Source organism: Podarcis filfolensis (assembly GCF_964270895.1).
Source record: "Podarcis filfolensis genome assembly, chromosome: 7".
Lineage (NCBI taxonomy): Eukaryota > Metazoa > Chordata > Lepidosauria > Squamata > Lacertidae > Podarcis > Podarcis filfolensis.
The window spans coordinates 57,603,447-57,631,283 of record NC_139603.1 but is presented as its reverse complement, the minus strand read 5'-3'; the positions used below and the strand labels follow the sequence as shown (position 1 = coordinate 57,631,283).

At 41.3% G+C, this 27,837-nt stretch overlaps 1 protein-coding gene and 1 long non-coding RNA gene across 4 annotated transcripts in view; one reads left to right on the top strand and one right to left on the bottom strand.

Annotated features, from left to right (window-relative positions):
• Nucleotides 1-3,378: 3,378 nt before the first annotated feature.
• The window catches only part of CPA6 (carboxypeptidase A6), a 43,925-nt gene continuing 19,466 nt past the window's right edge, over nt 3,379-27,837 (top strand). The window contains exons 1-7 of one of the 3 annotated variants that reach the window (XM_083623575.1): nt 3,948-4,025; nt 9,754-9,794; nt 17,880-17,955; nt 22,223-22,347; nt 24,421-24,535; nt 24,930-25,031; nt 25,774-25,878. In XM_083623575.1, coding sequence (XP_083479701.1) covers nt 9,793-9,794; nt 17,880-17,955; nt 22,223-22,347; nt 24,421-24,535; nt 24,930-25,031; nt 25,774-25,878 — 525 coding nt within the window. In that variant the 5' untranslated portion in view covers nt 3,948-4,025; nt 9,754-9,792. Of the gene's footprint in view, nt 4,026-9,753; nt 9,795-17,879; nt 17,956-22,203; nt 22,348-24,420; nt 24,536-24,929; nt 25,032-25,773; nt 25,879-27,837 lie in introns of all 3 variants that reach the window. The other 2 variants (XM_083623573.1, XM_083623574.1) reach the window with 2 other exon arrangements.
• Nucleotides 4,737-12,271, bottom strand: LOC310766940. The gene is made up of 2 exons (XR_014550540.1): nt 8,100-12,271; nt 4,737-7,875 (listed from the first exon to the last, which is right to left on the bottom strand). It is a non-coding gene; the product is annotated as an uncharacterized lncRNA (long non-coding RNA).

Sequence of the window (27,837 nt, the reverse complement as noted above, 5' to 3'; positions counted from 1 at the left end):
TTAAAAGTATAAAGTGGTAGAGAAATGAAAGGAACAACGACAGCAACAACTAGCCTAGCCCGGGTGGCGGGCAAGCAGGAAACAAAAATATGAAGGGCTGTGGATATGAAAGTGAGCTCATCCACTGACCCTTCGCAGAGGAAATCCGATAAGGCTTAAATGGTTGCAGAACCGCACCCTTTGGCCACATGCACGTTTCCTACAGCTACCACCAAAAACTATTTATTGATCTGCTCTGGAATGATTTCATAGCATGTGAAAACTTGCTAGTGAATTAGCATGGTGTAGCAATTGGACTTTGGGAGGCTCCTGGAGGAGGGAGTGGCAGGGTGGGATTGGGCATCTGCAGTAACAGCTGAGGCCATTAAATAGATCTATATCTCCGGAATTGCTGAAGCTGGTCCACATCTGCTTGGTTTTTCGCCAAAGGAGCAGCTCACTTGGGTAGTATATATAGAAAGATTGAGTGGGAGAGGGTGGGGGTGGGAGAAGCTAAGCACTTCTGGGTAGGCTTTTGCAACCCTTGAAGTACTAGAATGGGGAATGAACTCTTTGCATCACACAAAAATAAAGGCAAGCATGTCGCTTGATCTCTGCTGGCTGCAGCACACAAGCCAGACACAAGTCATTCATCTGACTTCAGGAACACTTTTAGAAGACTCTTTGAGAACCAGCCTCAGAATTAGAGCAGCATTTGGTGGCTTACCGGTGCCTTTGCCATGTGGATTATGTTGTTTGCAAACTGTGAAATGCCAAGATGCCAAATCCTTTTGTTGCTGGAAAACACCCCCTTTTGTTGACCAGATGCCGCCAGCTATTTATTATTGTTGTTTCTCTGCAAGGGCTTTGCAAAGCACGAGCATGTGCTATATGGGATTAACCCTGCCGGCACACAGGCACCCACCACATGAGGCACTGCCAATTAAACTGTCAAATGTCAGGAGAAAGCAATAGGTCAGACTGAAGGCAAAGCTTTCGTTTTCCTGTGATCAGCGTGAATCTCTGTTTTTAACTAGTCTTTGAGTAACAAAGAAATAATAATTAAAAAAAAACACCTTGGGATACATTTCTAAAGATCCATATCCATGCATTTGTTTCTCAGGGATAAATAGGCAACCATCTCCTGTGATCTAAGATGCAGGCTGGTGGCATGTTGTACTATGCAGTACATTTAAAACACAGAATGATAGGCTCATACACTTGCCTTATTATTATTATTATCCTGGTGTCAACCTGGGGCCAAGAATGATTTAGGCTGCAATCCTAAACACACTTTCCTGGAAGTAAGTACCATTGAACTCAGTGTATATTGCTTCTCAGTAAGCCATAAATAGGATCACACCATTAATAATTTGGTATAGTTCTGTGCTGCTATACCATTCCCTAAGTTAGACATATAAAAATACTTTATAATCTTGCTTCATGTTTCTCACTGTGTTAGAGCAGGGGATGGAAAGAACTCTTACTACAGTCACAAATGGTACACAAAGAAATGTGCTTTTGGCTAGATCCAGAGATATGTGGGGAAACATTTACACATGTAGCCAGTTTTTTTTCACTCTCTGCTGCATCATCAGAAGTCAATGTTTTTAAAAGTTGCTTGAAAAATGGCTAGGAGAATTTGGGGGAGACAGAATGCTCAGTTTTGTGATATACATTTGTGCTTTTATCTTGTCGTGATCCAGTTTTAAGGCAATTTTACTGAATGTTGTTTCCATTTTTACTATTCTATTTTTACTATAAACTGCCTTAGAGAGTTTTTTTTATTTTAAGTGGTATCAATTTTAAAATACATAAAGATATGTTGTGTGTGTTTGAAGCTCTCTGCAGAAGACCAGTGTCTTCTACAAAGTTGCAGGCTTTTCTTTTGCAGAACAAATTAGAAAATGCTGAAGATGCATTCACATATTCAAATACAACCAGGGAACAAAATTTTAAACCCCACAATTTAGTTTTATAGCTTCAACTCACAAAGAGAAAGCAGCAACAGCATAGGGAATAGACTGAGCTGTGATCAAAGAAAACGCTGGTCCGAATCACACATGTGCCATGAATTCCCTAGATGGCCTGAGGCATGTGACTGTTTTTCAGCATCCCAAAAAGGAATAGCTGCACTGACCAATTGTTGACTTGTGAGCTAGAGTCAGGAACTGGCCTCCTTGAGAAGCTGACAGCACCCACCAGTGATGTTTGCCCTGGGCACCACTTAATATCCTACCTTCTCAGGTTTATGAGCATGGGCGTAGCCAGGGGGGACAGGGAGGGGTAGCTGCCCCCCTAAATCAATAAAAATACTTAGCATAATGGAGGTTCTGCCTCCCCGTAACGCCTGCCCCCCAACAAAAATCCTGGCTACGCCCATGGTTATGAGTTCACCAAGCCCATTTCACAAAGCAATGCATTGTGGGAAATTAAAATAATGAGTCTCACCTACTCACCTTTGCTCAGAGAGCTGCTGCCCACTGGCACTGCTGCCAGGTGCATTAGAGTACATTTTGCACAGTTCCCTCAGAAATTATTATTATTTGCATACATACGTCCATGTGCACAGTGCTTTGCAGAGTACAAGAAGACCCAGGGAGCTTGCAATCTAAATACATCCCTGCACATCCACCATCGTCATCATTATTTATCATCAGTGCAAAGTTCAACTACATGTTCTGCAGTGGCCCCCCAGGAGTGAAACTTAGCTTTTGCCACGAAGAGTTCAGCTGAAATTAAAGCCCTTTAAGAATCACAGTTGTTTGGAGAAGCCACCCATGGGAACGTTTTTATTTTGTATGTGCATGTCAAATATCTTTTCATTCTATCTTTGTTACGCTTTCAGTATATAATGGGTGACCTTTGTTTCAGCACTACTCTTTTAGATGTGTAGTGATGTGTAGCTGGCTGACAAAACGAGGTACAAGCCAGTCCTCCATCAATAGTAAATATTGTTGTGAGTTCGGGACGCAGGATTAGGTTGTACATCTGAGTCCCTTCTAATTCCTGGATCCAGCAAGGATTCAGTTGTTGGAGTGGCCAGGCCATCTTCTTGGTAATGGCAACTAAGGAAGGGTCATTAGGGTAACAAAGGAAGTGGCTCCGTGCCAGATGTCAAATGGGTAGGCCCCTTTCCCTCAACTTCATAGTCTGGAGGACAAAAGCACTAGCTGAGGGGTGTGTATATGTGTGTGTGTGAGGGGAGGGGAATGGCTACCAGCAGGCAGAAGGAAGAAGGACGAGAGGGAAAGCCAAGCTTAATTTCTTTTTTTTATTATTATAATTTATTAAATAGTAAATTTTATTAGTATTTTCCACACAACAACAAAAAACGCAAAAAATAACACTACACAAAAACAAGCATATAAAAATCCAAATCTTACAAATTAATAATATAAACACTTAAAAGGAAAACAAACATTGACGTCCACCAATCCCACAGCACCTCCTTTGCCTCTCATTGTATCTTCCTGTTGCCTAGCTTAATTTCTGCTTGAATCCAAGGCTTAGGCTATGAGAGAAATAAGTCCTTCTCGGGGTGTTAATGCTGTGAGCCCCTCCAATGTGGACTCAGGTTGTATATCTGTATCCTCAATTGCGCTCTTTGGACTCCGCTAAAAAAATTGCGCGCCTCCTCGATTGGTCTCCGTCGAGCCCCCCCCCCCCCCCCCGGCTGGAGAAGCGCGCTCAACTTTCTTCCCAGTGAACTTGCCTGTTGCTCCAGCCTCAAAACAGCCAGCCGGCCCCCCCCCCGCTCCCCGCGCCCCTCCCAGAAAAGAAAAGCGCGCCGGGGGTGGAGGCTGATCCACGCTGCTGCTCCTCCCTCCCGCCTCCTGGCTCCGGCGGGCCGGCTCCTTTGTACGCCCGGCAGAGGCGGAGGGGCGCGCAGGGCAGCTCCATCCTGGCTCCGACCGCGACGCGACCATGAAACTTCAGGCGGCGGCGCCCGCGCCTTTTCTCCCGCTCCGGCCGCTGCTGCTGCTGCCGCTGCTCCTGCAGGCTGTGGCAGGACGAAGCTCCCCTTACGGCAACCGCTACGCCGGGTAAGTGTGCCGAGCGCAGCCCTCTCCAACCTAGTTGCCTCTCCAGAGGCTGCTGCGCTCCAGCTCCCCTCAGCCCTGACCATTGGGCGTGCTGGCTGGGGCTCATGGGAGCAATGTCTGGAGACGCACCAGGGCGCGGAAGTAGCGCCTCTCTTGCTCTCATCTTGCACTTTGCACGGGCTGATGGCAGCCACTGTTGGGGAATTGTGAATCGTTATAATTGTGCTCTTGGATTTAGCGTGGGAGGACCTTGATTGTTCATATCTCACTTACTTAATTACTTCAGGCAGGGGTGAGGGAACCGTGGCTTTCGAGATGTTGTTGGATTTTCAGGATGGCCAGTGCAATTCTAGGGATGTCTAAAAGTCTCGTCCTCCTTGGCCGCTGGCCATGCTGGCTGGGGACTGAACTGAGTTCTGCAATGTACGGAGGTTCCTTGCACAAAGCCCTTGAATATACACCTGAAAGTATGAATGCTAATAGGCATTCTACTTTGCTGATAAGGCATGGTTTCCAGACCCTTTTAGCATCAAAGTCACCCTTCTCTGCAGACCTTCCAGCTTGCAGACCTTCCATCCTTCTTGAACTGTGGTGCCCAGAACTGGACACAGGACTCAAAGTGGAGTCTGACCAAGGCAGAATAGAGCAAGATTATGACTTCCCTTGATTTGGTTGTTAGACTCCAGTTGATGCAGCCTAAATTGCATCAGCTTATTTTTGCTGCTGCATTATACTGTTGACTCTTGTTAAGCTTGTGGTTTGCTAAGACTCCTAGATCCTTCTCACATTAGATGATGTTGTGCAGGGCTTTTTTCCCCCCAGGTGGAACTTGCCGGAACTCAGTTCCTGCACCTCTCAGGTGGGTGCTGGTGCCATTATAAGAGAACAAGGGAGATAGCCATGGTGAGTTCTGGCACTTCTTTTTCTAGAAAAATAGCAATGCATACAATAATTTGAATTTACAAATTGCAATGCATTGTGGCAAACCACAGCTCTAGGAATTGGCAGTGCAAGCTGACCTATGTCAGACAAGTAAGTCCTGTTGAGCTAAATAGAACTTACTCCCAGTTAAGTGTGTACAGTGTATAAGACTGAAGCCTAAGACTTGAAGCCTTAGACGTACAGAAAAGTAGCCAGAACAGAAATGAAGATTCCTTTTGAAGTGAATTTTTTTTGTCTTTTAGCTCAATCCCCATAATTCCCACAAACTTGTGCACAGGGTTGCAGCCTTAACATTTACTCAGATGGAAGACCCATTGATATTAATGATGGACAGCCTATACTAATAGAGGTGGCCACTGATTAAACCAAAATGGATTGATCCAGATTGTTGTTATTAACATCTATAAGCCCCTCCACGGCATTGCTCTCTGTGTGACTCACAAGCATAACATGACAAACTACAATTAAATTTTGTTCTCTTTTTTTCTTGTACATGTTTTTGTTGCTAGACGTCTTGAAACCTTGGTGAGAATGCAGGGTATACATTCTGAAAACAAACAAATAAAATAAAACGTTTTAAGACCCATAAGCAAGTAACCAAATAGGTGTAAAATGACACAAGAACTAGGCTGGCATGATACTGGCAAGAGGAAGATGCAGGTGAAAATACAATATGTTCCACCCCCTACCCACCTCCCCAAGATGGAATGGCAGATAATACTTAGAGCAGGACGGAGCAGAACTTCAAGTCCACCGCCAGGCCAGAGCAACAGAGTTCTCTCCATTCCAGTTGTGGAGATTGTAGTTTCACTAATGTAGTCAAATAATTCCTTGAAGCCCAGAACAGCTGCTGTGCAAATCCAACTTCCGCTTTTGAATTTTTCTGATGCCTTTTATCAGCGCTAGCTCCAGCTTAGCAGGGATGGGGACCCTGTGGCCTTTTAGGTATTTTTTGGATTCCGCTATCACTAATGATTAGGGATGGAAGGAGTTTTAGTCCAGCCACATCCGGCGAGCCAAAGGTTCCCCAACTCTGCTATAGTGGAAGCTCCTAACTACAACTAGTTTTAGTACAAATGCAAAATCCTTTCCTCAATAGCTGTAGTCTTAGCACTTCCATAGCTGGGAACTAGGGCAGATACCATGGCTCATGTATATTATGTAGAAGAAAGACTAGGAAATGGGGGAAAGATTTCATCGGAGGCCCTGGAAAGCCGCTACCCGCCAGGGTAGATAATACAGAGATAATCAGACACAATATAGAACACCTTCCCATGTCCCCAGCCAAAGCACAGCCAACTGAACTACAAATATGCTTCCTTAAGTGGTTCAGTATTATATTTTTGTGTTTAAGTGCCTTTAAAAAAATACACAGTTGGCATTAACAATTATGCATCCTGTATCACATACCAGTAGTTTGCAACCTGCTTTTTGCAAAATAGACAAGGAAAAAAACTTTTTCACAAGTGACCCTGGAATACAAGGGATATGTCTCATATTGGAAAGATGCTTTAAACAAAGTTGAGCATTGACTATCATTATTGCAGTAGGCTCTTCTGTTAAATGCCAAGAATTTACCTACTGTATTTTTCCGTCTATAAGACGCCTACATGTATAAGACACCCCCTATTTTGGGGGACTCAGATTTAAGAAAATGGGGGAGATGGATCCGTGTATAAGACGCCCCCTAATTTTTGACATTATTTTTAGGGGAAAAACCTAGTCTTATACACAGAAAAATACAGTACTCCTTCCCCACTTTAATTCTCTTTAGTGTGGACAACCAGATAGTGCATGTTCTCAAAATAACTGGCTGTGGCTTCAGAAATTGCTTACCTTATAGAGCAATGCTAGTAAAACGATACCTTTTTCAGTGTACAATCTGTGTAGTATTCATTCAAAGTGGTGCTTCTTTAGGTGGTTCAAGATAAGCAGAGGGAAGTCAGAATGGCCTTGCCCTTTTCATTTTTATTAATCTACTAAGGCTAGGCATGCGGATTCCACAGTTAAAACACAACCATTCACTGAAGTTTAAAAAACATTCCATACGCTTTAGCAAAAGAAAGTACATGGAACGGGTAATACGATATAAAGGATTTCACCCCTAGGTCACTAGCAGTGACAGAGCACTTAACACATGACAGCTGCTTTCTGGTCTGAGTCCAGTGCCTACTTGCAGGTATCTTCCTGGTGAAAAACAACCCCCCACAATTTTGACCCTTCCTGATGATGTCAAGAGAGGCCAAAAACTGAATGAATGCTGCAAGAAGATTGCTTACGCTTGTGATTAGTAGCACAGGAACAAAGTTCACTGGAGGAACGATAGGCAAGCTAGAACTTCAGCTATTGAGGGGATTAAAAAAATTGTAGAGAGCAGTTGTTGCCAGTACAATGAAATTAGTACCCTTTGTGAACAATAAAAGCATGTCCACATTATTTAAGTTGCCTTTAGGCTTCGATGAAGCCTTCAGGTTTAAAGTTTCCCACCACATCAAATCCCTTTTTGTAACTACCATAGTTATTTCTCTCTCTGTCTCTGTTTTTCTCAGTCATACTGTAAAAGTTCTTCAGGGCTCTTGAACAATGAATCCATGTTGCTGTTACTCTTCTGTTGTGGTAAATGCAAACCTCTGTCCTCAGAGAAGTATAAAATTTTGAAGGGGCCTTTGAGGTAATTTAATCCCACCCCACCCCCGCTCAGATTATTGCATCCCTGACAGATGGCCATGCAATTTCTTGCTTCATCTGTTCTATACATTTAAAGCAGTATCATGCTACCTTAAACAGGCATGGCTTCCCCCAAGTAATTCTGGGAACGGCAGGGTGCTGAGAGTCGTTAGGAGAACCTTATTCCCCTCATGGAGCTACAATTCCCAGAGTTCCCTGGGAAGAGGGATTAATTGTTAAACTACAGTGGTACCTCGGGTTACATACGCTTCAGGTTACAGACTGCGCTAACCCAGAAATAGTGCTTCAGGTTAAGAACTTTGCTTCAGGATGAGAACAGAAATTGTGCTCCGGCAGCACGGCAGCAGCAGGAGGCCCCATTAGCTAAAGTGGTGCTTCAGGTTAAGAACAGTTTCAGGTTAAGTACGGACCTCCGGAATGAATTAAGTACTTAACCCAAGGTACCACTGTACTCTGGAAATTGCCGAGGCAGAACCACCAAAACTACTTAACAATAAAGTGAATACACAGTCTTAACCTAACTTCAGTGGGATTGCACTGGAGTAAGTTGGTTATGTAGCTTATAAATTACAATGTGCAATTTATTGTATTAAGCAAAGTAGAATCCGATGATTGACATGAGCTTCTTTTTATAAAGTTTGTGAATACTATAATGCAGGATAAAAATAGATTTTTGCCAAGCTTCCATACTATTTAGGAATTATTCATAAAAGTGTTCTCAAGCAGGCACTAAAGAGAGATCCTTTTATCTTTTAATTTTAAGTGATAGTTTTTACTTTAAACATTAAAGGTTTTAGATACTAGTTAAAACTGGGCAGGCAGTATACCCTTGTAAAAGCTTTGTTATTATACAGTGGTTATTGGAAGAGTCACCATTTTCCAGAAGAAGATTTATTTGGCAGTAAATTCTTGATCAATCAAAGATCTCAACAAGAGTCATATGATTGCCTTACAACACATTCCATATAGTTAACTCAGAAAAGTTCCACTAATTTCAGTGAGACTTACTCTTAAGTAAGTGTACATAGGACTATGTACAGAACTTGTGCGGGGGGTGGGACTTCCATTTTGTTTATATAAGAAGAATAAATTGAATTCTGAAGATGACTGTAAATAAGATGAATTTTTCAAAATAAAAATTTGATGCATTTATTTATAAAACAATGTATGCACTACTGTTCCCATCCAAGAAGGAACTGATGGCCAACAAAGTATAAACAAGTACAAACATAACCCAAAACAGCCAAGTCTAAAAGCAGAATCAAAAAACAAAAAGAGCAGAGAGAGCCAGAGCTCACAATATATAAATTTAATCAGTAGTGGGCAGCAGTGCTCATCTAACTTCCTGACAGCTGAATTGCTGCTGCTTACTGGGAGGGAAAGGTAGTGGTGAGATCAGTGTGGTGGAAACACATAGGCAGAACCAGTCCAGTCGTCCTGATAGTGCATTTGCACCACACTGACCTCCCCATCCCCACGGCCCTTCCTCTCTGTTTGTTTGTTTCTGCAGAGTGGTTGCATCCCATTCTTCAGCCAAAAAGCCTCCTCAGAAGGCTTACATATACTCAGTTAAAACAGTTTATTTTTGCAGTATTACCGTTGAAAAGATAAGGCACAAAAGAAAAAAGGAGGGAGGTCGGAAGAAAAAAGCAAACTCAAGCACAAGTCAAATAGTAATTCTTATAAAACCACCTGGAACGGAGACAATTCAAGAGCAGCAGATGGAGTTGGACTTTGTTGGACTCCATCATCCACTCTTTCCTATCTTCCCTGTTTAGGGAAGCTTTTAATGTTTGACGCACTATTGTATTTTAATATTTTGTTGGAAGCCGCCCAGAGTGGCTGGGGAAACCCAGCCAGATGGGCGGGGTATAAATAATAAAGTTGTTGTTGTTGTTGTTGTTTACAAAATGTAAGTTCTTATTATCTCATTCATCCAAGCAGGTACAGTGCTCGGCTTGTCCTTATCTGCTTTGTTGCAGGGAAAAGGTTGATTGTAGAGTGTTCCTTTTCTCTCTCTCTCTCTATCTTTTCCTCTCTTTCTCTGGCCCCAACATCTGTAATCCTACTGTTGCAATCCATCATGATGTCAGAGCAGATCCTTCCTGAAATCCATACCTCAAAGGAACCGATCACCATGTAGGTTGAAAAATAGGTTTTCATTTTAACCCTAAACTGTAAGAGTTTTACCTTGGAAGTCGGTACTTTAAAATGAGTGTCAGATATGTTGTAAAAAAAGAGGTGTCGGCACTTGAAGCTGTGGGTGAATTCTGACTATTTTTAATTGGCGCGCTGCTTTCATGTGCTACAGCCCATTTCCTCAGATGCATCAAGTATTAGCTCAAGTTCCACCCTTTCAGAACTGGGTCCAGAAATCCTTGGAAGGCAAGACCATTAAATTGGTTTAAGTGTATCAAGCCTTCCTTCCTCTGGGTCTGCACATTGCCACCTGCCCTCTCCTTCTCCTCCACAGTGACAAGGAGATTGGAAGTTTCAGCTTCCATTTTAAATGAACCACAGTTTTGTGTGTCTTTCATGGTTAGTGCAAATAAGCCAACTTCACAAACTGTTGTTTGAAATTGGCCTGTTTCCTAACCATACTTAAGCTTAACATGACATGACCTATTATGTTTAAGCAAAAACAAAAGCCACAGTTTCCCAAACCCTTTGTAGCTGCACTAAAGAATGAGGAGTATGAAAGCCCAATGCTTGCTGCAGTTCATTCTTGACATGCTAAACTATGGTTTAGTGTATTATCCAAAATGGCTTTAGTACTGTTCATCAGACGCTCTCCTTTAGCAACTATTCATTTTTATCAACAGCTAAGGTTAGCTATTGGAGATCTAATTTTTAACTTGCTTGTTTCTCAGACATCCCCATAGTACCCTACCAGGCTTACTGCAGAACTAGAAGTATTCCTTGGGGTCTTGTTCACTCAACTCTGAACCTATAAATTGTTTTTGCGATCGTTTTCAGCTATAAATTGGGTAATACAGTAATTCCCAGGTGATTGCAGGTTTTACTAGCTTTCCTCCAGTTAAGACTTACAACAATAACAACCATCTAAAACATTTTACCTGTAAAATGGCACAATACATGATGGGATCTCTCAACATTTATGTCTTTATCCTTTAAAGCAGTTGCAGGGTGTTCTGGATTTGAGTGGAGCGATGACATTGGGGAGCCGGGAGAGTTAACCCTTTCCCCGTGCCATTTTCCTGATCTAGAGACCACCTCCGAAGCTGGTTTTGAATTGTGGAGGGAAAAGTAGAGGGCTTTAATAATATACACAACCTCTAACTGTATTCCTACGAATGTTAATAAAACTAAACACCCCCTTAGTTTTAAAAAGAGTAGCTAAGCAGCATTACAAATGGTAAGGGAAGCAGCAGACCCAAAGTTTATGGGGGGGTAATTTTCCTCCCCTATGCCACTGCTCTTATCAGATGAGTGATCCCTAGAACTACTTAAAAGTAAAAAATGCATTGGGAAATATGTTATCCCTGGCTCCCAGAGTGAATCCTTTCAGAGTAACACCCTAAGCATTTAACACAGTGTCTGGGGGTGGGGGTGCTTATAAATCTAAAATACACCACATGGTTAATCTATGGAACTTAGTACCATGCCCTCCAACTTTTATCCAATGAAAATAGGGACATTCCATTCCATGATAATAATTTTACGCCACACATCTTATTGGGCACTCTGGCCAGTTTCCAACATATATAAAAACATAATAAAACATTAAACATTTACAAAAACTTCCCTATACTGGATTGCCTTCAGACAGGCTTGGGGGTTGGATAACCCCGTATCCTCCAACATTTCTCCAATAAAAATAGGGGCATGCTGAGGAAAAGCGGGAGATTCTGGGATCAAATCAGAAGCCAGGACAGCTTCTGTAAATCAGGGATGTCCCTGGAAAACAGGGACACTTGGAGGGTCTGCAGTACTACAAATGTTGTGGCAGCCTCCAAAATGTAGAACTTTCAGAGTAGATTAGACAAACTCATGGATGATAAGACCATGTGTACTACCTCAATATTGGAGGTGGTTGTGAATCCTGGTTGATGGGGAACACAACTGGGAAGAGTTGTGTTTTTGCACTCATGCCCTGCTTGGGGACTTCCCATAGGCATCTCGTTGACCACTATGAGAACGGGATGCTGAACTAGGTGGGCCTTTGGTCTGATCCAGCAGCATTCTTCTTATGTTCTTAACCTGGTTATTTGTTAGAAAGCCCTACTATGCTCACTGAAACTTGGGAGTATCTCACTAGCCCCCTTCAAGCTTTATACATGTGAAGCAGGGTTCCCTGTGATGAGGGGGACAGTGAGGCTGTGCTACTGGCTCCAAGAGCGCAAGCCTTCCCATGGCTCCACACTCACCTAGGCATGGATTTCTCCAGAAGGAAAGCCTATGCTCATAGATCTCTAGGCACTGTGCAGTGGAACTGTTAATTGGACAGGGTTCCAGCCTCCAGGAAAGCCTACACACATGGTGATCTCTAAGCACATAGGCAAACATCTGCACCTAATGTGTAGGTGTCAAAGGTGGGGGAAGCTACATTACCTCAGTTTGCTGCTTAATTAATACCTTGCTGTCTACCACTGTGGAACTTAGTTCCTAGTAAAAATACAGAGGGACAGCCTATTTTAAATTGATCACTCATTGAAAAGATCTAATGGCATACGCGTTTGAATGAGAAACGCTTGTTTTTAGATACAGACTTAGCCTAGCAGTGGTGCATCTATCCAGTTTTTCACCTTTGTCTTATAAAAGTTAACTGAAAGTATGCTGATCTTCATGAAATGTGTATGTGGCATATTACAAAGTGAGAGAGGCAAGTTTCTTTTCCATTTTAACAACTGTAGGAATAGCAGAAGCACAGCTGAAATGGTATTGGAATGGAACAAGGACTGCACAATGCCTCGGAGAAAAAGAAAAGAGATAGCGTAAAATTAACTATTCCAAAAAGATTTTATTGTGTGCAGTAAAGGACTGAAAGCTGGCAGCTTTTGCTGCACAATCAAATTGCATGTGCGGTACTTACCTTTCAACTGGCAGTTAGGTACCAGATGTTGCCCTACAACAAAGAAATATCAGAGACAAGCCATACTGGAATAATCAGCATGTTAATTTTAAGCAGAGATCACTTGCCTTTTTTCTTGTTTAAAAGGAAAACTCTTACAATGTTACATTAAACAGACCAACTGTCATCAACATCAGTCATGAATTATTTCCCTGTAGTTCAAGAATCTGACTCCATCCAGATGTGTTGAACTCCAACTCCCATGAACCCCAGCCTGCATGGCCAATGGTCAGGGATGATGGGAGTTATAGTCCAGTAACAGCTGGAGAGTCACTGGTTCCCCAAACCTACTGTAGCTTTTAGTGCATTCACAGGTAATTGAAGAGGTCTTCGCCGGCACCCACAGGAGCCCATCCTCCTAGCTATCTTTTTTGTAACTCACTTTATTTATTTTTTACAATCAAGCAGTGTATAAATTTTATTTATTAAGCAAGCAAACAAACATTTTTTAAAAAATCAAAGTACTTAGGACATGAACAGACAAATCTGATGTTTACAAACAAAATATTTTCCAGCCCAAGTCTATAAATTGTTCTGCTAGCTGAGTAACTAATTGGATCAAGCCATAAGGCATACATTTCTCGAAACTGAATTAATAATCTGTGGGAAGCAATAATATTACCATTATGCCATTATTTAGGGTCTCTTGCTTGAACCAATGATATAAATTATTATAAAGAAAATCTAGCCAAAGTTAAGCAGTCTCAAATGCCATTGAAACCAATGGGATCAGTTATTAACTTTGGAAAAATCTATTGTATGTTAACTTTCATTTCTAGTAAAACTTGTATAAATAACAGTTGCATTAGAAGCTGCACTTTCAATAATTGACAAGAAGGAGCAGTGTTAAGGAGTATTTAGCTAAACAGCAACTCAGCTGCTGCCTTGAATTTGCAGGATTGAAATTGTACATACATACAGTATATAATGTAAATTTAGTTTACATTAGTAAACATATAGTTTACATTAGTAAACATCTTATAAGAGTTAAAAATGCATACAGCAAATCATTAAAAAGTCTTTTGAAAATCTTATGTTGGATGAATAAATTATGTAAATAATTTAAAGTAGATCCAATAGAACTACATTTTTGGCAAAATGAATACAGTATTTACTCACATCTTTCCCCCACATTGAGATAAGGTTTCCTGTGGAAGTTATTCCTGTGGAAGTCGTCCAATCCGTGATTCCTAAATTCCAATTCTAGAAAAAGTCTTTGTTAAAAAAATATTGAAATCAGGAAACCAGGTCAACCATTTCATTTTGGTCACTTGATATTCTAGCCTTAATCCTAAAGTCATTAATAAGCCTTCATACGTTTGAGCCTAATTAAAATTACATATTGTTATTAAGTACATATCATCTCCATGGTGAAAAGAGAAAGGACTGTAACAAGGTTCAAAAATCTAGCTATCTGAAGAATACCAAGTTTAGCCTCTGGATTTAGCAACTGATCTGTAGGTGTCTTATTGCCTCCACACTTCTGACAGGCTAATGCACTATCAACTAGCTTGCAGTAAAACATGATGTGTATATTAGAATTTGTGTGAAGCAGCATGAAACTGTCATGTTCAGTTTTCTCTCTGCTTCAGATTAAACACTTAAGTGCTTTTATCTCCGCAGTTCACAACAAGACATGATGCGCAGTGCAGCTAAAGGGAAAACAAGATGTGTTCTCTGCTCATTAGCAGAAAAACAGATTTATACATTTCAAATTGAAGGGGAGGGGATATTATATTGCAACAGCCGAGCATAAAACTTGACTTTTCTCAAGAGTTTGACTGTTTGGTGCCAGCTTATTCTCAGATACATCAGCTGCATTTTAATATAACTTGTACCTTTTTCAGTGAAGCCACTCTGCAATTGTTCTGTCATCCGAAGCAAATGATGTACACTGTACCAATTAGAAAACTCGAGTTATGTTTGTTCATGTATATTTATCAGTTCATGACTCCCAACACCAAGTCATGACTCATAGGAGGAAAACAGCCCTCAGGGTACACCTGCATGAGAAAATGTTACAGTATATGTACTAATCTCGAAGTATGAGAAGTCTGGAAGAATCAAGAATCCACTGCTTGTTCCCAGTAGGTAGGTTCTTAATGGGGTTGACTTGAGTCAAACTGCTTGGGAAATTTTCATGTGGGAAAACTGTGCAGTCCATACATTTTGCTCCATACAGATACACCTGAGACCAATGAGATAGCTGACCCTCAGGGTGCTGTGTATGTTAACGTTCCAGTAATACGAGTAAGAGCATGCACATAAATGCATAAAAGAGCCTTAGGTGGGCATAGCTGGGTTTGAATTAATTTGGAAGCAAGTGTGGATCAAATTCTTCAAGCGCATATAGCCTCAAGCTCGTAGGCAGTTATGTGCCTTGTTAACTTTATCTGGCATCAGTGAGAGTCTGGGAATCTGAAGCTCAGGCAATGCCTAAGAAAGTATGAGGCACATTTTGCAAATGTTGCCTGTCTGTGCTAATAACCACATTCATTTATTGATATGGAAAGGTGGTTTTAAAAATCCAGTATTATTTCCCCCCCCCCCTCTCAATTTAAACATATTTTTCCAAATACCTGTGAGATTATATCTAGCACTATATAGTTCCCCCGTAAGGTCCTCAGTTTGAAAAAAATATATACACATTTGTAAGCTAGCCAGAGGCACTTATACGTAACCCTCCGTAATGAGGTTATGTGTGGGTGGTTGAAGTATAAGTATCATAGGGCTTGGGCCTGGGGCTGTATGTCTGACTGCTGAATTAAGTAAATTACTGCTGGTGGTGCAAACAGTGAATAGCTTTCCTTTTCAGAGTCACTAATTTAATCTTCTCATCACCCTCTAAAGTGATTTATTAACTATAAAGCTATAATCTGCATACTCTTTAAAGCACATCCATATGCTTGCTTATAAGCAGCGCTGTCAGTATGTGGAAGACAGGATAATGTTTCATTAAAACCTCAAATCCGACCACACTTAACCAAGACCTTCTTCCCCTTTTCTCCTCCAACCTCTATCAACTATGGGCTCATCCACACTCCTGCTTGCCCCGTACCTAGAAAACATGGTTCCTAGAGGTTTTCCATTTGCCACATCACATTCCCTGGCAAAACCCGCTGTTTACCACTGAATCAGGAAAAACGGTTGACTTCTGTTCCTCTACACCAGAGGTGTATCCTCCAGATGCTTTAGACTGCAACTCTGATCATGCCCAACCAGCATAGCCAATGGTCAAGGATAATGGGTTTTTTAGTCCCAAGCATTTGAAGGGCAGTATTTTGGCTGCCCCTGCTCAACATCAACCTCCCTCCTGTTGTGGCCAACTCAGGTTTGTTTTTTTGTCTTTTAATGGACATGGGCTGTGAACATACTAGCTGTCATGCCACTCACCATTTTTATTTCTTCAAAAGCAGCTAGGATTGGAAGAGAACCACACGAGTCTTTTTGGTCCAGAAAGGGCTTACATAATTTATTAGCATACACAAAAAATTCACTTATATTGGATGCCAATAAAGTTTGTAAGAAAGGAAGGTGCTTTGAAAATATTGAGAACCAGAAAAGCCTATGATCAACAGAAGAAAAGCAAGGGAAGCTTTATTTTGACCTATGCACATCTACTGTATATTTTGGAAAGTTGTTTGTCTGTTTGCTATGCATTTGGACACCTTTTAAGAAATCACAACCAAATTTGGCATTATGGTTCTTGAGATCAAGGAGCAGGTTTTTGTCTATGTTCAGATATACTTGGACACCATTTTGAATCAAGACTGAACCTTTCAAAACTGTGGTGATTTAAAACTCTGATTTCAAAACAACATTGATTTTTTGGGTAATTCCCAAGCAATGCTGGTGATGAGGCTGCTGGTAATTTATATAGAACAAATAGCAAACTCAAAGAGTCCCTTCTTCAGTTGTTGGCAGTTTAAGTGCACAAAAGTAAACACTAGCCTTCATGTCTGTAAACTAAGGTCTCTGTGTAAACTGCCAACAGTTGAAGAGAAATGTGAAGACCCTGGCATATTTGTTATAAACACCCTGTATTAATTAGTTTGTATTTTTAAGTACCATTATCTGCTTTGTCCACCCAGAGATCAAGGAGGTCACTTTAATTGACTCGCTTCTTATGTTAACTACAGGCCTGAGCTAGCAAAGCATTCAGAATTCCAGAAACACGGGCTAATTCTCAAGTGCATTGCAACTTCTGCAAGTATTTGTCACTGTGTAGACTAAACTGTGTCAATTTATGTTCAATATGCACAGACACAATATGTGAGGCAGTGGAGAATCTGGCATTTAGAATTAAAAAATCTCAAGTCTTGGCACTAGGCTTTCAGAGGGTGCAAATAATTTGCGTTTGATGAGCTCTAGTATTTCAAACATCAGACCTTTTAAAATAAGATCTTAAGAGGGATCTTGAATAGCCAAGAAGGGAGGAAATGTAGCGTTTTAATTTAACCACAAAAGATATTAAGACTGAGTGAGAACATGTGACCATATATATACTTTTGGGCTCCAAACTTCCATCAACTCTAGCTAGTATAGCCAGTGGTAAAGGATATGGGATTTACAGTCCAGAAGATCATCAGGAAGGCCACAGTTTTCTATTTCTGTATTAATCCATCTGGGGCAGGCACATACCCAATATAATTAAGATTTTTGTAGGTCACCAGGCACTTTCAATATCTGTTCCCTATCTGACAATATCCATTGAGCTACAGTGCTTCAGAATCAGGTTTTTATCTGTTTACACATCTCCAAGCTATTTCCTTTATACAATAGTGCTTAAGTTTTGGTGTTTCTTTGTTAATACTTTATTATTGGATAGGGAGAGATGATCTCTCCCTCCCCCCCCCCCCCCGTTTCCAGAATTAATAAGAACAACAAGAAGCAAATATTCACAGCTCTTCATCCTTTTTAACAACTCGAAGCGGGAGAGTTCACATTTCTCCAGGTGATGATATGAATTATTCAAGACATTGACATAAAAAAGGTGATACTGATTTGTGATCGGTATGTGAGCTGTAGTTAAATCTGCATCTACATTTTTATTGTTATCCTCCCTGCCTCTTACTTATGTTTCTTTTTGAGAAAAAGAATACTTAGGGTTTCATTTCAGTATTCCTTAACAGGGATAAAGTGCTACGGGTTGTTCCTGAGAATGAGAAAGCAGCAAAGACACTGAAGATCCTTTCTCAACAACTTGAGGTGAGTTTGGGGGCCTGGGATTGCTGTGGACTGAGGGACAGAATGAGCAGAGTGTTTCATCAGAGATTTTTAAATATGTTCTGAAGGATCATTGACACACATATCTCCGTCTCAATCTCTATCTATCTATCTATCATCTATCTATTCATTCCGGCTTGTGGTCTGAAGGGCACTTGAGGCCACCAAGTTGCTGAAGCCAAGTCCTTCTGGGTCTGTTAAGAGCTTAGATGGCAGCTTACAGGCTTTCTGGGAGCCATATGCACATTACACTGCATTCAAAGAGGCAGTATATAATTGTAAGAACATGAATGAATGCTTAGGGAGGATAGAAGAACGGAAGGGTGGTGGTGGTGGTGGTGGTGGTTGTTGTTGTGGAGAAATGGAAAAAAACATGAGAGAGATGGGCTGACAAAGAAAGTGAGGGTGAGACCAGAACAAAGCAATCCTGCGAACCCTTCCCACTTTTGTCTCTGGCCCCACCTACTGCCACTAACTGATTATCCCCAAAGGAAACTGCTTTGAGGTTGTTGTTTTTACAATCAAGTGGTATATCAATTATAAATAAATACAGGAATGCAGCTTGATTGATAGGAATCCATAGCATAAGAAGCTACTTCATACAAGGTCAGACTATTCGTCCATTTAGCTCAGAATTGTGGCAGGAACTTCCAAATTGCTTGCCTGATTGTTTTAAATGAAGATACCAGGGATGGATTCTGGAACCACCTGTTTGCAAAACATGCACTGTATGGCTAAGCGGTGGTCCTTCCCCACAGAGTTTGTTCTGTGCTTAGTTACAAGCCATTTGCAAAAGACAGGGCGAGAGGCATCATGAAAACATTTTTCTATACCATATGAACCCTGTCTGATTCCCATACTTTGACACCGTTTATATAGTTCTGTATGAAGCATGCCTCTAATATTATTGTAATCCTTTTTAAGCAACAAACATTTTTTACTTTTATGAGCAGTAGCTGTGTACAGTCATGAACAATTTCCTCCAAAGCACTTTTGCAATGCTTTTCTAGCAGAACATCACTTATAATTAGGAGACTATTGTCTCCATGTGTGTAACTTAGGGAAAAATAGAGTCTTATCAGCACAGCAAGAAATAAAGAACAAAAGTAAGAGATGATGATCAATTGTTATCATATGAGAAATTCCTGAGTATCTGTATTCTTAAATGTTTTCTGTATTTTTAAATACAGGCATGCCTGATACCAGATAGAAAATGATAGATGATAGATAGATAGATAGATAGATGATAGATAGATAGATAGATAGATAGCCTTCAGGCATGACCTCCTCAATAGGGATATCAAATAGGGTGGCCACTTATACATTGCCAAAATAGAGGAGATGTTTCACCATAAAGAGGAGGAGATAATGTACACATACACAATCATCTTACCATCATGGGGAAGACTGTGATCAAGTGACCTGTGTGGTTGCTCAGTTTATGGACCAGGTGCTGACCATTGATGGACAAACCCAAGATCCCTCCTGATCTCCCATTATGGCTCTTTATCTTTAAACTAGGACCTGCAAACATTCCAATAGAGAACTACCCCCTGACAGTCATTCAAACCAAGGATTGTCCTCTTCAAAGTGGGACACATAGCCATGCTGTGAACCAGCCAGTTGCTATCTGATAGCGGGCAGGATAACATCGCTTCCACCATCCCCAAACACCATGCAAAACAGCCACATATTTCTGCCTCTACAAATCTATGAGCACAACAAAGGTTGATAAGCTGAAGAGTGAAAGAGCCAAAGGATAGCAATAACATACAAATTGCTTTAATTTTATGATTACCTTCAAGGTAAATTTGAGACCTTAGAATGCAGACATGTTTTAAGAAGCACATACTGAGTGCTTCTGGCTTATGTTGTAAATCTAAGTCACCTATCACATTACCAACATTCTTCCTTCCTCAAGGGAAAAAGGAAATAAATTTGAAACCAGTGTAATAAAGTTGAGAATCTATCCAAGAAGGAACTTGTTTATACCTAAAGAAATGTAAGCCCACAAAAGATTTATTCTAATTGGTTCGTTCTCAGTTTACCCTTGGCATTTTTGTGTTTTCCACCAAGTGAACACACTGTACTTAGGCAAATTTGTAAAGCTACTATTCTTTGACAAATTTATGTATTCTGCGCGATGCCTCGTTCAAATCTCTGCAACCATGTTTTCCCCCAGGAGAAAAATGGGGGAGGGGAGTGTGGGGCAATATAAGTTCTCAGCTTCTGTTTACTCATGCTGTGGTTTAGGGACAGGTCAACGATTCAGTTCCCAACATCTAGGACTGGGCCGTCCATGAAGCGGACTGAAGTAGCCACTTTAGGGGCCGGCACCTCCCCATTTTGCCTCAGGTGGCAAAACGGGATGGGCTGCCCCTGCCAACATTTCAAGTCAGGGCTGAGAGAGCCCCCTGTCTAAAACCCTGGAGAGCCATTGCCAGTCAGTGTTGACAATAGTGAGCTACGTGGTGTGACTGTGTATAATACACCTTCCTATGTTCCTATCTCCCCACACTTGTTGTAGGAATTCAGCCTCACCACATGGTGGCTATTGCAAATGGAAAATTGTTTCAGCCTGACATAGCTAGTGGTGCTAAGGTTTGCCCAGTAAAATATTGGAAGATTTCCACTGCCATTATTCCATGTGTCTTTTCTCATTGGGCCTCTTATTAAAAACCTACTTGGGGAAGAATATACTCTAATCTTGCCCCTCAGAGAGATGTTCTTTTCCCTCTCTTATGTTTTCAACTGGTCTTGGGCTTCAATGCCAGGCCACCTTACCTGGAAGTAAGACTCACTGAACTTTGGTTTTACTTCTGAGCAGTGCACCCTAGGATTGTACAATTAGTTTCATTGTCTGGGTTTCAGACTTTAGGACTTACACCTTAAATACCCCTTGCTTTAAAACAAACAAACATTTTGCACTATCTTTGCCCAATGAGCTGTCATCCAGAGCTTTTGCATGACACTTTTCCAAGGGATGTGTTGCTGTAACGCCAAATGCTTTCTACTTATTGACAGATTCCTTTCCTTCAGTTGACCTGTTAGAAGAATAAACTCTGAAAGCAACATCTACTGGCTACATCATCTGATATAATATTAAGAGACTATGCAGTATTTTGAAGAATTATTGTGTAGGAAATCGGATGCAGAGAATACATTTAATCACTGATTGAATTATGGTAGCCGTGTGGCAGATGAGCGTACTTGTTTTAGGGGTTTTTTTAAGTTTTCATTTTCAGACACCAAATCACTAAAGCAGCACGCACATATCCTCTGACATGATTTTTGCAAGGATGTATATCAAACAATTATAGACTATAAATCTGCTTAAATGTACAGAAAAACATGTGGGTTGAAAATTAAATTGAAGAAATTGTGCCTTATACACATTACCGTATTTTTCGCCCTATAGGACACACTTTTTCCCCTCCAAAAATGAAGGGAAAATGTGTGTGCGTCCTATGGGGCGAATGCAGGCTTTCGCTGAAGCCTGGAGAGCGAGAGGGGTCAGTGCGCACCGACCCCTCTCGCTCTCCAGACTTCAGGAAGCGCTCCGCAAGCCTTGGGAGCCTGCGGGAGTTCCCGTCGGGCTCCCTAGGCTTGCGGATAGCAGCCTGCGTCTTGAAGCCTGGGGCGCGCTGCACAGCGCGCCCCGGGCTTCAGTTCCCCGACCTGGTTTGGAGGCTGGCGGCGGGGAGAAGCGCGCTTCTCCATGCCGCCAGCCCCACAAGCTCGGGGGACAGCGGGGAGGCGGAGCGCCGCCATCCCGCTGTTCCCCGACCTGGTTTGGGCTTCAGGCAGATATCCGCAAGGCGTGGGAGCCCGGCGGGAAGTCGCGCCGGTCTCCCAAGGGTTGCGGAGAGCTGCCTGTTCTGGGGGCTGGGGGGGTCAGGGGAAGCTCGGGCTTCCCCCGCCCCAGCCCCGCGCCTGGGGGGGGGAATAAACTTTTTTCCTTTATTTCTCCCCCCCCCAAAAAAACTAGGTGCGTCCTATGGGCCGGTGCGCCCTATGGGGCGAAAAATACGGTACTCATTTCAGCATAGGTTTTTTTGGCAATTTCAGGATCAATGTTTAATATTAACTCTGCTTTTCTCAGGCTGTAGTAAGTACCTACACATGAGGATGATCTCTGACATGTTATTAGAGTGCATAAGAAGAAGATGACCTTTTATATATTAAATTCATGGATGTTCTCAATCTAGACTGAATAAATATGAATTACAGGTTGGTTCCTGCACTACAGGTAGACCTGTGGCAGCCTGGCAGCATCTCCTACATCTCAAAGGGTGCAGTTACAGACATACGTGTATCAAGGAACAATTCGCAAATTCTTCTGCCTTACCTACAACAAGCAAACATCCAATATACGTAAGCATGGATTTCAGTTCCTCTAAGGCCACCTGATGCATTCTGCCATGGTTTAGGTCTGTTACATCTATTTTATTTAGAAATATGCTCCATTTAATACTGTGCCTTTTTAATTACAATAGCTGGAGAGTACAACAGACCTCCTACAAAACTGTTATTTGAATGGAAGCATGCAGGAACTCTCTTGGGCAGACAGTTTAATTAAAGAGTCCCCTTTAGTATGAAAACCAGTGTCTCTTCAGTGCTCCCAGGCCTGGTTTATTTGTTATATAAATGGTAATTATTGCCACTGGTTCCACAGTCTGCTTAATTTGCACTTGAATGTTAACTAGAAGTATGCTGAGTAGTTGCAAGCACACACATGCTTTAAAATTATATGCTAGAGATACACTAGTCGATTTCCTGTCACCAAAAAGGCCCGTGTGGAGCACAGATTCATTATTATTGTTAATTCCTCTGCTTTCAGTAGGAATTGCACTTATCATTCCACATTGTCATGTTTTTAAACTCCCAGAGGCATTTGTCAGAGTTCTGTCTCTCTCAATAGGAGCCGATAATTCTAAGACCAGGATTTGTATGTCAGGAAGATGGAGAAATTAGCTAAATAACCTTTATTCGGGATTTTTATAGTGGAGGTGTATTGGGAGTGTGTATCGAGATGCCATAATGCTGTGGCATTGTTTTCTTTTTTAAAATGGCAGATTGATTTAACTAGATCATAGAATGTGACACTGTTGACATGTTTCTACTTGAGCCTTGTCTTTGCCATGTTAGGAAAAGACTCTTAATTCTAAAGTTAATGGAAGTAGCACACGCTAATGTAATTGGCGCAAAGTATTCTTAATGGAGACATCGCACAAACTTTGAACTTAGACTCCTGGAAGATATTGCTTGTTCATTTGGTTTTGTGTTGCTATTAGCTTTAACAGATGTTGCTATTACATGTTCCAACTTTTCTGTATGGCTCTGGGGGCTAAAACATATCTTTAAAAAACAACAACACAAGAAGTGAAGCTAGCAAGGTGCTTCTTAGAGTTTCCTTTGAGCTATCAAATATTCAAGGGAGGATGTACGGAATGATTTAGTTAACAAGCTAATAAAATTTCTATCCCACTCATCCTCCGAAAGGGAACCTGGGACAGCAAGATAGCAAACACATAACAAATTTTGTGGGCTTGAATATAAGCATTCTTTATTTATTCACAATACTTCTGTAATGCACCCATGGAGCAAGCAGCTTACAACAGCAGTATAATATCACTATAAAAACATAAAAAACAAACTGGAGAATAAAGTCGATATACCAAAATAAAACAAAACCCAAACCCACCTCTCAGCAACACCAATAAATAAATTAAATAGGCTTTTAAAAATTAAGGGTGGAATTCAGTGTTGTGGTACTACAAATGTCCCGTGTGCACAAACATATCAGAACAATCTTCCCTCTCCTCATACACTTTATGGGAGTTCTCCCGGCCAGTTTGAGGGTGCAGGAGGCCCATGGTGAGAGGAGAGGGGGCAAAGCCCTCTTGCACAAGTCCTCGGCCATTGCCCATGGGAAAGCTGACAAGGTTTAGGCAAAGCTGAGTAGAGAAGCTAATGCAACAAATGGCTGAGCCCAGATCCACTTGCATTTTAAGGTTCAAAGATTAACATATTCCAGATTGTAAAAAGAGATTAATCTTCTTTCAGTTTCACAGTAACCCTTCTTAGAAGTCTGAATGTAAAACAGGATCTAGCAAAAATGTGGAAGATACTAAGTTTTTCATTTAAACTTCAATACTGGCTAATTAGTTTACATCATGCTCTGTGATTCCCTTAAAAAAAAATTCTCGGCTTTTTTCAAAGTACTGTTATATTTCAAAACAACTAGCTTGTTTGACAGCACATTACAGTATACCAGAATGCTATCACAACCAATTTAGGCAGGCTTATGACAGTGACACAAATAGTTCCTCGACGTGTTTCAATCTATGTTACTTCAGCTTACCGTAACAGTGTTATTTTCCTGCATTTTTCTATGCCCTTTCTTGCTTGGTCTGCATTTATTCATTTTGCTTTCTTTTGACACAGCATCCTCATATCTGATCTGCAAAAAGCAGTAGAAAAGCATAGTGGTTTGGGGTCATCCAGGAATCGTAGATCATTACCAGGATACAGCTATGAAATATATCATTCACTGGAGGAAGTAGGTAACATTAAAATGGTATCCCATGTATTTGCAAGTGCATGTCCTGGGGGAATTAGCAAACTTGTGTTATTTCTAGAACCTTTTAAATAACCTTTAAAAATATGCAAACTAGGAAACTCTATAATACGCATTGAAAACACTTTAAGGGATTCCTAGCCTTTGCAATATTATGCTGGTTTTTCATTTTCATATATGATAAGTTTACTAGATAGTTTTTTCATTGAATCCGGGGACACTTTTCAACTTCAATGGATTTTGTATGGGGGCTGATTTGTAAATCCGGGGACTGTTCCTGGGAAATGGGGACGTCAGGTAACCTTAATATATGATAAGAAAAATGATTCAAATTAAAAATGCATATCTTGTCTCTTTTTTATTTTTGCTTTTTCAGATTCAGAGTTGGATGTATCGCCTGAACAAAACTCATTCAGATCTTGTCCACATGTTCTGTGTTGGCAAGTCATATGAAGGAAGACCACTTTTTGTGCTAAAGGTAAAATAAAATTGATAAAATGTTTGTGAAGTTATTGGCATATAATGCTGTAGGGACACCCCAATCTTTGAGTGGTGCAAAATTCCAGTGGTTCCACATGCTAACCCAGGGTTTGGTTTTCTTGGATTGAGTGACGGCGGAGACTGTAGTGTCTTTATGATATATGGTTTATTTACACATGCATATATACAGCCGAAGTACAAAAAGGGTTCCTCCTCCTGAGACGTTCAGGATTGAAAATGTGCAGGTGTAATTGAGTCCCTGTTGAATCCAGGAACTCAAATGCCTATTGAATCAGGCATACAGCCTACCGAACCCACTAAACTCACAACAATAAACATGAATAGCCAAGGAAATTCCACCTAGGAGCATAGAATCATAGAGTTGGAAGGAAGCCTGACATGTAATTCTTTTGAAAGTGTTCAGAAGGAAGGGAAAACATACCATCAAATTTTATTTTGTAAGATAGTAGAGCCAGGAGCCAAAGAATTGTTAAACTATTTCCATGAGTCCAGTAGCAGATTTAAGCTTGTTTCTCCTCTTGCTGCTTCCTCCTGCACTGCAAAGTTAAGTTCTTTTGGAACTATCAAAAGCAGTTTATGGTGCTGAGCTGTTTAAAGAAAAAGGAAAAAAGGAAACAATTCTACACAAGGGATTGACACAAGCCCTTATAGCAGTTTGGACGCTGGCCTGTGTTTTTTGTTTTTGTTTTCTCCTCATTTATGCACATTTACTATTGCAGCTAGGCAAAAGATCACGCCTTTACAAGAAAGCTGTCTGGATAGACTGTGGAATCCATGCAAGAGAATGGATTGGACCAGCATTTTGCCAGTGGTTTGTGAAAGAAGTAAGGATCGATTCCTCTGTTGTATTTTGGAATTAGGAAATTGTAAGTCTGGCGCATTCAGTTTGCTGCCTTTGTATCTGGAACTTATTTGTAATGGTTAACTAGGGTGAAGGTAGCCGTATCTGTCAGAAGCGAGCCAAGGCTAGGATGCTCTCAAACCTTAACCTTTGACAATATTGCTAGCAGCCATAATGCAGCTTAATCTGCTATCAGCCATTTCCTGCATAGATAAAGATGAAGCGCCCTGGTACATCCCAGTGAATAACTCCACTGCCATTGTGACTAGCTGATTTCTTGACTTAGGACAGCGGGGGTTGGCACTTATCACGGGGCCTGGCCTGCAGTGCACTTGAGCCACGTGTCTCTCCTGGGAGTGAAGTGGTGGCTTGGGGTCCTACGCTGCCCAAAACAGCAGCATGGGGCTTGTGTCCACCAGGCGGACTCTGTGGGTGGCTCGCTGCGTCATCCCCCTGGACGGATTGCCGCGGTGCCCCTGTGGGTGGCTCGCCCACCCCTGCCGCTCCTGGTGCCAGAGCAGCTAGCTACGCCCCTGCACACAGTGATGTAGCTCTTACATGTTGCTCTCTGTGCACTGATATGTGGCGAATATTCCAGTCCTTTTGAGAGGTATGATGGTTGGAGAGCTGAACTAGGATTAGGAAGACCACGGTTCAAATTTCTACTCGGCTATAATACTCACAGAATGGCCATGTCTCAGTCATTGCCTTGCAGCTTAACCTTATCTCACGGGGTTATTGACAGGATAAAATGGTGTGGGATAGGGAGCCTTGCACACCTTCTCATTTCCTTGGAGAAAGGGAGGAGATGAAACTGTAATAAATATGAAATATGTTCAGCAATGATTAGCTTGCTAAGCCTGCATTTAAAAGATAGGGTGCAGTACCTGCTGTTGCCACAGTGAGGCATGCCATACATGCTTTTGCAAATAACTATGGCAGTTTCCTCTTTGCCATGGCATTGTGTGTTTATCTACTACAAAACAATACAAGGAAAACAGGAGGACAATAAATATAGCATAACTGGAAAGTGTACAGCAAAAGTGGCTAACCTTTGGCCCTCCAGCTGTTATAGGACTACAACTCCCATCACCCATCACATTCTCAGAGTGGTTCAAGTGCCAATCTCTCTTCCCAGGGAGTTCTGGGAACTGTTGTTCTGTGAGGGGAATAGGGGCTCTCCTAACAACTCTCAGCACCCTTAACATACTACAGCTCCCAGAATTCCTGGGGGAAGCCATGACTGCTAAAGTGCTGCCATAAAGCTTTATATGTATGATGGGAATGTGGCCTAAATCTAGGGTCTAATGTTACCTAGCTGCACTTTTGTGCTGGAGATGTCAGTTGAACACTGTTTCTGGCATCAGACAAACTAAAGCTATATTGCGTTTTATAAAAATTGTCCTCCTCGGCATTTCCTTCGGATGAGCCAAGTTGCTGTGTCAGTCTCTCTGAGAGTGCAATATTCCTTAATTTCCAGTACCACAAATATACCAATATCTCTAACCTTGCTGCAGAAAGTACGAACCTAATCAGGTCCCTTATGTAGCAAGTGATGCTATGGGCTTTTTACTATTAAAATTGTTTTTTTTTTTTTTAAATCAGTTATATATTGTTTTCAGTTTCACATGCAATCATTATGGGACATGGCAACTGAATTTAATTCTGAATGAAAAACATTCATGAACATAAATGAAGTTTTATAAACCTGATTTTTGGGGGGTGAGGGGGAGATGGGCTTCTCAGTAGAAGCTCCTGCATGAAGGAATTTTCAAACAACCATCACCAGACTGCTGTGAAATTATTAATCAGTGGGGCATAGGCACCCCAGAATCCATTAAGTTTTAATGCTCTTCCATGTATTTTACTTGCAAATATGAATTGTTGCGAGGCAAATATACTTCTGTATGCCATAATGAATCAGTTCAGCATCCATGGCTCA